The sequence below is a fragment of the Cicer arietinum genome, chromosome 7 (genome assembly GCF_000331145.2).
Source record: "Cicer arietinum cultivar CDC Frontier isolate Library 1 chromosome 7, Cicar.CDCFrontier_v2.0, whole genome shotgun sequence".
Classification (NCBI taxonomy): Eukaryota; Viridiplantae; Streptophyta; class Magnoliopsida; order Fabales; family Fabaceae; genus Cicer; species Cicer arietinum.
Window position 1 is genome coordinate 4,115,103 of NC_021166.2, and position 11,502 is coordinate 4,126,604.

The 11,502-nt window shown below is 34.5% G+C and overlaps 1 protein-coding gene across 1 annotated transcript in view; it reads left to right on the plus strand.

The window, feature by feature from the left end:
* Positions 1-11,502, plus strand: part of LOC101488675 (uncharacterized) — a 71,000-nt gene that overhangs the window by 46,308 nt on the left and 13,190 nt on the right. The window contains exons 31-40 of the mRNA XM_073363846.1: positions 3,274-3,382; positions 3,454-3,597; positions 4,311-4,586; positions 4,775-5,446; positions 6,638-6,844; positions 7,858-7,961; positions 8,309-8,604; positions 8,756-8,840; positions 10,599-11,294; positions 11,406-11,501. Coding sequence (XP_073219947.1) covers positions 3,274-3,382; positions 3,454-3,597; positions 4,311-4,586; positions 4,775-5,446; positions 6,638-6,844; positions 7,858-7,961; positions 8,309-8,604; positions 8,756-8,840; positions 10,599-11,294; positions 11,406-11,501 — 2,685 coding nt within the window. The remainder of the gene's footprint in view (positions 1-3,273; positions 3,383-3,453; positions 3,598-4,310; positions 4,587-4,774; positions 5,447-6,637; positions 6,845-7,857; positions 7,962-8,308; positions 8,605-8,755; positions 8,841-10,598; positions 11,295-11,405; position 11,502) is intronic.

Here is an 11,502-nt window from a genome sequence, read left to right on the forward strand (position 1 = left end):
GTATGAGCCAAATATATCAGTTTTCCAACTAACCTCTGATATCATCTAGTATCAACTGGGTTGTCTCTTTTCTCCCAAGTTTGGCATTTGGGTCCATTGCAGGGTCAGCTAGTTTACAACTTCTCATACCTGTTTCTTGTAAGAGTTCTAGAACATATTTTCTTTGAGAGACTACTATCTCCCTTTTTTATCTCGCCACTTCCATGCCAAGAAAGTATTTTAGGAGACCCAATTCTTTGATTTCAAATCTGCAGTTAAACTTTTCTTTAGTTTCTCCATTTTTGCGACATCATCACTAGTAAGAACCATCAAATACACTATTAAAACAGTTATCATTCCATTTGAGCTAAACTTTGTGCTCAAGGTATGATCAGCTTGCCCTTGAGTATATCCCTATTTCTTTATTGACCGAGTAAAATTTTCAAACCACGCTCTCAGAGACTGTATTAGTCCATACAAAGACTTCCTTAGTTTGCATACTTTGGACCCAAATTTGTCTTCAAAACTTGGAGGGCAGTCCATATACACTTCTTCTAAATCACCATTGAGGAATGCATTTTTAACATTTAATTGGTGGAGCGACCAGTCCAAATTAGTAGCAAGAGATAAGAGAATTTTGACTTTATTAAGCTTAGCAACAAGGGCAAAGGTCTCTGAGTAGTCTATGTCGTAGGTCTGAGTAAATCCTTTAGCAACCAACCTAGCTTTGTACCTTTCAATTGATCCATCAGAGTTGTACTTCACTGTAAACACCAACTTGCAACCCCCAGTTCTTTTACCAGCTTGTAGAGTTGTGACACTCCAAGTTTTATTCTTTTTAAGAGCTTTCATCTTCTCAAGAACAACTTCCTTCCACTTTGGAACCTCTAGAGCATCTTATACATTCTTTGGAATCTCTATGCAAGACAAGTGAGAGGTAAAAGTTACAAAAGAGGAGGACAAGTTTGAATAAGATATGAAATTATACATGGGGTGTCTAGTACATGATCTAATAGGTTTCCTAAAGGCTATGGGAACATCTAGATCAGTGTATTTAGGAGTGGGATTAATAAGAACTTTACATGTTTCAGTTGGTTGACTTTCACTCGGTTCAAATTCTTGGTTGAGCTAAGGAATGGGGTATTCCACTGATGGATCTTGGTTCCTTCTTACATATACCTTTCCTTTCCAAGTTTGGTCACCCTCTTCAAAATTGTTTTTTCTGTTTCATCGCAAGGATTCTTATATGGTGATAGTCGGTTTTTTTCTAAATTAAGTTTCGGAAAAACATTTTCTTTAATTGTTGCCTCAAATTCGGTAAAACCCTTACTAATGGTAGAAGTAGAATCACTTATTGTTTCTGAGGCAATATTTGTAGGTGCAACAGTAACATAATTATGTGATGTATACGCATTTTTTGGAAAAATCGGATTTTCATAAAATTGAATGGAATCATTTTCACTTAACTTTCCCCCCGAAGATGATTCTTCTTAAAAAAAGGTTTGTTCTCAAAAAAGATAACATCCATTGTGACAAACACTTTCTTTGTACTTGGATTAAAACATTTATAACCTTTCTGAATGGAATAGTAGCCAAGAAAAACACATTTAATAGCACGGGGTTCAAGTTCACTAAGATGCTTATGTTCATGAACAAAAGTCGTGCATCCAAAAATTTTCAAATGTAGGGTGTTTGAAAAGGTGTTTCAAGAAAATTTGAAAAGGTGTTTGAAATTGTAACACACGCAATGGCATGCGATTAATCAAATGAGCAGTTGTTAAGACAGCCTCACCCCACAAATATTTTGGAACATTGTTAGAGATGAGTAATGCTCGTGCCACCTCAAGAAGGTGTCGATGTTTTCTCTCTGCAGTTCCATTTTGTTGAGGTGAGTTAACATATGAGCTTTGATGAACAATTCCATTTTCTATAAAAAAAATTCCCACAACTGTGTTAAAAGTATTCAGTTTCATTGTCAGTTCTAAACACTTGTATTTGAAAGTTAAATTGTGTCTGCACCAATTTACAAAAAGTTTTTATTATCTGAGCTACCTTATGATTGTTCTTTTAAAAAGTACACCCAACAAAGTCTGGTATGATCATCTGTAAAGGTGATAACCCATCTTTTGTTAGATAAAGAACTTATCCTATTAGACCCCCAGACATCACTATGAATCACCAAAAAAGATTTTGAAGGTTTATACTCATGTACTGGAAACGAATTTCGATAATGTTTAGCAAACTCGTAATTTCACATTGAAATGTGGAAATATCTTGATTAACAAGAAGTTTTGGAAATAGAGACTTTAAATATTTAAAACTAAGGTGTCAGTTTTTAGGTCCAGCTTCAAGATAGTAGAGTCCACCACTTTACTTAGCACTGCCAATTATCTTCCCCGAGATCAAATCCTGAAATACACCATGGTTGCCGCTGCGACCAATACTTCCATCTGTTGTGCCGTCGGTTGAGTTTCCAACGCAGGTAAGGTTACTCACGAAGGAGCCGGTTAGGGCTTGTCACCAAAAGGGGTGGTTCATCCATTTTGCCTAGATCAAAAACCTAGGGCACATAATACCATATAGTGAAATATTATTGATAATTGTGGTATTATTCTGACAAACAGGAGCTCCTTTTATAGGAGACAATACAATTACTGAGCTCCTTAGGTTTAGGAGTGATATAAAGAAAATAAAAAAATTTAAAGAAGATGAATAGTTCTAATAATGACAAGATATTTCAACAAATGAATTATGTTTATTTCTTTCCTGTGGTTGCTTTTCATTTTGATGATGGACTACATATGAAATTATGGTGGATTGTGGGTAGGGGCAGTTTCTTTAATGCAGGATAAAAGGAAGGCATAAGATTTAACAGATCAATATTAGGGTTTTCTTGGAAGAATTATTGGTCTATAAATAAATATCAATTGGTGGATGTTATTTTCGTTGTTGTTAATAATAGACTGGTTTGAGACTTTACCTGTAATTGTATATTACAAAGGGAAACAGGTGTATTAGAAACATCTAGAGGCAGAAAGTTGAATTCATGGCTAATTATATTCTCTTTTTTTTTTACTGACGATATTTCTTTCAGTTTTCTTCTCCTCTTCTAATAATAAAAAGTTTAAGGAACTAACTACATTAAAAGGTTAAGTAGTTAGGTGAAAAGATTATGCTCAGATAATGCTTATATTCACTGTATGTTGTGTTGAAATTCAGGTTTTCTCCTCCTCCTTAGTTATGAATGGTTTTGTATCTTACAAGCTGAAATGTAATTGCTTTATTCATTTCCAGTTTTATACAACTTGACCTGGGAAAGCTTCAGATTAAAAATGAATTCAGTTGGCATGGATCTCGAGAAGAAGATCCTTCAGCTGTGCATATTGACCTTCTCCATGCTCAGGTACACATTTCTTGCATATGAGCTATCGCAATTAAAATTTATGAAAATTCCTGACTTCAAATGAATTACAGATTCTGGGTATTAACATGTCTGTTGGAATTGATGGTTGTCTTGGGAAACCAATGATACGGGAAGGTCAAGGACTTGATATCTTTGTCCGTCGAAGCTTGAGAGATGTTTTTCGAAAAGTCCCAACATTTTCACTTGAAGTGAAGGTAACTTCAAACTCAAATGTCTAATAGTTGTTTTTTTATTTCCCTCAAAATGTGTAAAACTACCTTTCTTTCAGGCGTCTAAATGAATTGATAAGTGTGGTGTGTCAAAATTTTCAACAAATTTTTCTACCAAATGCATAGAACTAGATGAAAATATAATTTTTAGAGTAAGTTTTCAGACAAGATTTATTAAATATTTTCTGGTAGAGCTGACTAGAGTAGGATTTAGATATATTTGAAATTGAACTTTTTTAAGAAAAAGAGGTTACTGAATAAGAAAGATTATATCGTTGAGGATACGAGGCTGTTGTACTGGTAATTAGGGGAGGAAGAAGACTAGAAATAGAATGCTGACCCCCACTTATAAAAAAAAATATGATTTACAAAGAATTAAAATTATGCCCAAGTCCTCTCTGTCGTTCTAATTAGTTATTGAGAAATAATAGATATTTTATAGAGATTATTTTAAATTTGTTTTTAAAAATGATTTTAAAATTATCTTATATTTAAAAAAGTTTACTGTACAAAAGATTCACATATAACTGGTAATTAAAGTGGAAATTATTTTATACAAGTTCCAGACAGAAATTGATTTTCAAGTAGTATAGTTTCACAATGCTTTCATATCGAAAATAGTTATGTTGCATGCTTTAATTCTTGTATTTCATTAAAAATGCCATTTTTTTTGGATAATAATATGATCTCTTAAGCAGGTGGATCTACTGCATGGTATAATGTCTGATAAAGAATATAAGGTGATTTTGGATTGTACATACATGAATTTATCAGAACAACCAAGGCTTCCTGCTAGCTTTCGTGGTGGAAAATCTGGTTCGAAGGATACTATTAAGCTTCTGGTTGATAAGGTTAACCTGAACAGCCAAAATCTATTGTCACAGACAGTTACAATTATAGCTGTTGTTGTGAACCATGCCTTGCTGGAGCTTTGTAATGGCACTGACGGGGAGTCTCCATTGGCTCATATTGCCGTGAGTGTGTACATTCTACCCAGATGATTCACATATCTATATATACAAATGAAGTTGTTTCCATGACAGTTTCTCAGTGTTTAAATTGTATTTTAACTAAATGGATAAGCTTTTTTGTCAGCTTGGTCTGTCTGAATTATATGTGATAACCTTTCATTCTCATTTATTTAACTGCAATATTTATGCAGCTGGAAGGTCTCTGGGTTTCATATCGGATGACATCTTTATCAGAGACAGATCTCTTTGTGACAATTCCAAAGTTTTCTATACTAGATGTTCGTCCTGATACAAAACCTGAAATGCGTCTGATGCTTGGATCGTCTACTGATGCTTTCAAACAATCCGTTACTGTTAAGGTTCCCTTTTCCTTTAACCCAGGTAGCTTCCGAAGGACAACCAGTGAAGCTGGAATAGATGATGCACCCATTTCAACAATGTTCTTGATGGACTATAGATGGCGGATGTCATCCCAATCATTTGTAATTCGTGTTCAGCAACCTCGAGTCCTTGTTGTGCCAGATTTTCTTCTTGCAGTGGCAGAGTTTTTTGTGCCTGCTCTGGGAGCACTAACTGGACGAGAAGAAACAATGGATCCAAAGAATGATCCCATTAGTAGAAACAGTAGCATCGTGCTGATGGAAGCAGTTTACAAGCAGGAAGAAGATATGGTGCACCTCTCCCCATCTAAACAGTTAGTTGCAGATTGTGTAGGCATTGATGAATATACGTACGACGGTTGTGGAAAGGTTATTTGTTTATCTGTTGAAACAGATACCAAAGACGTCCGCAGCACAAGGTTTAGACCAATTATAGTCATTGGACATGGCAAAAGATTGCGATTTGTTAATGTTAAAATTGAGGTAATATGCTTTTTGTTAGTCTGTAATTAATTTTTTTTCCAATTCCTATTTAATTTTTGGGCGCCATTAACTCCGTAAAGAGCGTTCAGGAATCAAGAGCTTCCACGATCTGATTAATACTGATGACACGTAGCAAAATGTATATCTTCAATATTATTGAATGAAGATAAGGTTTGAAATGAGTTTATAAACAAAGGCACCCCTCATCTTACAAGCCAATTTAGTAAGGATGAGTTAGGCCCAATATAAAAACTTAGTACGGTATCAAAGCTTATCGAGCGGGCCACTTACAAATTATATTGACGAACCAGCCCAATAGTGTTGGGAGTGAGGGTATTGATTGGGCCACCTACCAATTATATCGACACACAAAGCCCAATAGTGTTGGGCATGAGGGCGTAAGGCTTGAAATGAGTTTACTAAGAGAGAGACCCCTTACCTTACGAGCCAATTTTGTAAGGATGAGTTAGATCCAATATAAAAATTTAATAATTTAATAGGCCTAACTCAACCCTACTACTGAAAATATACTGTAATATTTATTTTATTATATAAACATATCATATCGTGCAAATAGGGATAATATCTCCTATATCTTTTGTAGTTAAATCTTTGAGTTTATATAAAATTGACTTCGATGTGTAGTTCAAACACATGGATTTGCTGTATACCTCTCTTGTTTTCTCTCATTCAACGCCTACAAAATTGGGTTGTAAGGCGAGGGATGTCTCCCCTTATATAAACACTTTTTCTAACCATATCTCATTGATGTGGGACTCAACAGTTTTAGTAGAACATAGGAGGGGAAATGGTTTATTGTAGCGTTCAATATTTGCTGTTCTTTAATGTTCTTAATGTAGAGAGCAATGCTTGAGGTTTCTAAGACCTTCAAAATGTTGTTAGGTTAGGTTGGTTTCAGGGTTTCTCTTTGAGACTTGTGTTACATTTTGTTTGTTTCTGCTGTTTAATCTTTTGTCACCTTGTCAAGGAGAATGTCTTGTTTCATCTTTATTTCTACTGATATATTTTCTTTCTTTCTAAAAATTTCTTCTTTGATCAAATAGGAACAGAGAAATAGGTAATAGATACTGAATTTTAGTGAATGAGAGAATTTCTAAAAAAACATATTTTGTCGTATTAGAGATAGCAGTTGCTGCAATTAGAAGCTTACATCTTTGTTTTTTCTATCAGAATGGTTCTCTTCTAAGGAAGTATACATACTTGAGTAATGATAGCAGCTACTCAATCTCTATTGAAGACGGTGTTGACATTGTTGTTCCAGGCAATTTGTCTTCTGGTGATGAGAATAGCCTAGATAGCATGGATCAAACATCAGGATCTTCCTTATATTCTCAAAGTGAATCATACGGAACTCAAAGTTTTACGTTTGAAACCCAGGTAGTATGCTTTCGGATTTACGAGAATAATATGCACAAAGCTTTCAACGCTGCCCGAGACCTTACATGCCTTTTAGTTGTTACCATAATCTTTATTGGATCTCTATGCATGCTTATGCTTTTAATCAAAACTTGTGTGCATTTATTCTTTGCAATTTCATTCAGGTCATCAAAACCACGTTCTAGCAATAGGTAGTAAATTGGTTGGGGTTATCGTGTCCTAGTCTGCTTCTCTTCAATTTCCATTTCATAGATGGAGAGTGGTTGTGCTTCCATAGAAATTTTTTTGACTCACCTAATAGCTTTTCTCTTTTCCTCTGCTGAAAGTAGTTTTTAAGCAACTAGAGTAAGTAGTTTTTAAGCAACTAGAAGACAAGTGGACTCGTTGCAATGATAAGCCATTATGCAGAGAATAGATTGTAGGGGAGTGATTAATTTATGATGTATATGTAATTTGCGATTGTAATTTAGGAGAGTTCGATTATCAATAATCTATAATTTGATATTAAGAGTTTACTTGTTTTGAGATATCTTATCTCTTAATTGAATTAGGATTACATATCTCTTCTGAATTACAATTCTTGCGTGTAAAGATTTCATTGCTTCCCTAGTTGTTTTTTTTGTTGTCAGAGCTATTATTCGAGGCATAATCTGTCTTTCGGAACTTAACAACCTTGTTTAATTTGAGTATTAAAATTGGAATGGATTCGTAAATTTCCCATGGTTCTTTGTTGCTGTTCTACATGACCATCTTTGATTGTCATGTCTAACCTATCAGTTTGCGTCAAACTGAATCAGCAATTATCCTTGATTTGTTTCATTAGCAATCTAAGTCTACGATAAGAAGCTCCAAAAATTGGTTTAGTGTAGATAGCTTGCATTGTGTTTTTTGCTGTGTTAATTGTGTTTTCCCTTTTCAATACAACACGTTGAAAAGAACTTGATTTGACATTTTTCATTTTCTATTTTGTTCGTTTTCTTTCTATTCTGATGGCTGTTGTGCTTTTGTGTTAGGTTGTTTCCTCTGAGTTCACCTTCTATGATGGTACTAAGTCATTTCTCGATGATTCATCTTATAGTGAGAAGCTTATTCGTGCAAAGTTGGACCTTAGCTTCATGTGAGATGTTCTTGGAGACAACATTAAATTTTGTTGGGATAATTAGTCTTTATGAATTCTTGGAAAATATCTATTCAGTTGAGGAACAATTAACCAAAGTTATTAATTATGCCATTATACTGTTACTCCATTAACTAGTAACCACTCATTAGACATTGTGATTCACTTATTTAGCTAATTGTTCCTCAATTGGAATTATTGTTGCTAAGAATTTTCGTATTGGAATGCTGCATATTTCCTTTCCTTCATGACCCTCAATATCAGCTCAGTTGAGCAAAGCAACTTTCAGTTTCTCTTCTGTTTCAGCAAGAATTTGATCTTTAACATTCCTCCGTTTGTTTGAGTAGGTATGCCTCCAAGGAAAAGGATACATGGATTAGAGCCCTAGTGAAGGATTTTACTGTTGAAGCTGGTTCTGGTCTTATCATTCTAGATCCAGTGGATATTTCAGGGGGATATACTTCTGTGAAGGATAAAACAAATATATCTTTGCTATCAACAGACATCTGTATTCATCTTTCACTTAGTGCTATATCTCTTATACTAAACCTTCAAAGTCAGGCATCTGCTGCATTAAATTTTGGAAATGCAACTCCCCTTGTTCCATGTACCAACTTTGACCGAATTTGGGTGTCTGAAAAAGGTTTCTTCTTAATTAAGTCGATTCCTGATCAAGTTTTTTTTTATTTACTTTTGTGTATTCAATTTATCAGCCTGACTGTTATATGTTTTATATAACATAGCTGAGAGAATAGGTTTTTACGATGAACTATTTGGTATTCTCTATTTCGCAGAGACTGGTCCCAACAACAATATTACCTTTTGGAGACCTCAAGCTCCAGCAAATTACGTTGTAGTAGGAGATTGTGTGACATCAAGGTATACATAGGGCCCATTTACTTTTTGAAAACATTTTATATTTTCAATTTTTACTTTGTATGTGAGTAAGTGAGTGATATTTGGTTACAATTTTCTTTTTAATTGTGAGAAAGATGGAAGCTAACTAGAGAGATTGCATTTCCAGACACGCAACAATGTTTTAACATTTTTTAAAATTTTTAGTAATATTAAATTTATTTTTGAAATGCATTTTCAAAAACATTCATAACATGTTTATCTTATTAGTAGAAATGGAAACAAGAAACACCTGAAGTAAACAGATCCTTTTTTTGTTCAAATATTTTTGACTTATTTATATTGATTGTACCCAAGAAAATCTTTTGGTATAAAACTTTGTCAACACTGAAATTGGACCCGGTAAAATGAAATGAAATATCATTTAAGATGATAACTTCTACTTTTATCTGTAGTTGATGAAATATGTGTAGTCATTAGAATATTTGATTTGATATTATCTCCCTTATTTTCATATATGTAAATAATCTCTATTTACTTGTGTGAGTGTGTATATGATGTATTTAGATTCAATAGGACAATTTCAATTCCTATAATCAAGGGACTCCTATTGTACAGTTATTATTTTTAAGAAAAAATGATGGGAGCTATTCTCTCATGCTATTCAGCATCAATTGGAGGTTAAGTATCAAGCTATGGAACTCACTGCGAGCTCATATGGCTCAAACATCTTTAACAGTTTCACTACTGTATAATATGCAGACAACGTTTCCACATCATCCAAATCGAGTCTTTCATGTGTGGACCAAACATGTTGAGATTGATTGTCATTTTATTCGTTAGAAGATGATGTCTGGCGAAATTACGACTTCTTTTATTGGTTCTAATGATCAGATTGCAGATATTTTCAGTTTTAAACCAAGTCCATTCGATGACCAATGATAGCTTACATGTGTGACAAACTTATTATCTCCTTTATTTATTTCTATATAAATATTCTCTATTTCTACATATATATCTCATTGATATAGGATAGATTTAATTCCTAGAATCAAGGGATTTCTATTGTAAAGTTGTTATTATAAATGCATAACGCTGGGGTTGTTTTCTCATGTTATTCAGCATCAATCCTTCAGTCTTAAAAAGTAGTTTTGTACTATCCTTCCTTCTTTTGTAAACCAAATCAAGAAAAGAAAAATGTCAGCATTTTTTATGAAATTCTGTTTGGTAAGAGGCACTCACAATTGCTCATAAAATTTGTGGTTTTAGGCCTGACTAAACCTAACAAAACCGGTTTGTAAGGTTTCCTAAGATGGGACTTCCCAGGCCATATAAGCACTACATAGGCCCCTTCTCTAGTCGATTTATGACTCTCAACAATTGCATTGATTAAAAACTGCTTAAACCGTCCCATCACTTTTCCATCCTGTTAGTATCATCAGTATACAAAAAATGCTTAAGATATTTAAGTCGTGTGGTATTTGAAGGTTGATAAGTCTTTGACTAGGCTTGCAAGTTATATCATGAAGAATAAATGGAATGAGACACAGAGAGAGATTCTGGTCTTCTGTATTTGATGCAAATTACCTTATAACTGGATTGATTTGAATTACCAAAAATATTTTTTTAATACAGGAAAACAGTGAACATTGTTGTTCCATCTACATTCTACACTAAATGTGATGATGTTCTTATTTTGCAAGTCGTTTTTTCTGTGAAACTTTTTTCTGGCTCTGATCTGAATTCTTGCTATGTTGATGTTATATTTCAACGTCTTTTCAGGCCAATTCCTCCTACGCAGGCAGTAATGGCAGTAAGTAACGCATATGGTCGTGTAAGGAAGCCAGTTGATTTCCATCTTATTGGGTCATTCCAGAATATTCAAGGTGGTGGAAGTGAAGATCAATCGATTGCTGCCAGTGATTGTTCTCTTTGGATGCCTGTTGCGCCCCCAGGATACACAGCACTAGGCTGTGTAGCCCATGTTGGGAACCAACCACCCCCAAATCATGTTGTTCATTGCTTACGTTCTGATCTTGTAACATCAGCAAAATATTCGGACTGCATATTTAATATCCCATCAAATAATCAATTTACCTCTGGATTTAGCATATGGCGCCTTGACAATGCTATTGGTTCTTTTTTTGCGCATTCTTCCACTGGTTGCCCTTTTGAAGGCAGATCTTACGACCTAAATCATCTGCTTCTCTGGAATTCAAATCGAGCTCCTCTTATAGGTCCAGTATCAGATTTTAATTCTGACCAGGAAAGTAATCATCAGCAGACAAGCAAAAGCATGAATACATCTGGATGGGAGATCCTCAAGTCCATTTCGAAAGCAACTAACTGCTATATGTCTACACCGAACTTTGAAAGGATTTGGTGGGACAAAGGTAGTGACCTCCGCCGTCCAGTCTCTATATGGCGACCTATTGCACGTCATGGTTATGCTGTTTTGGGTGATTGCATCACTGAAGGGTTAGACCTTGTTATCTTTTAAGCCTTTTATCTATACCTTTCTGTCATCTATATTTATTTTACTTGAAAGTTTATACTAGAATTATAGTTTTTTCTTTACCTGTCTTTCAGCCTAGAGCCTCCTGCACTGGGAATAATCTTCAAGAATGACAATCCTGACGTCTCTTCCAAACCTCTTCAATTTACCAAAGTTTCCCATATTGTAGGG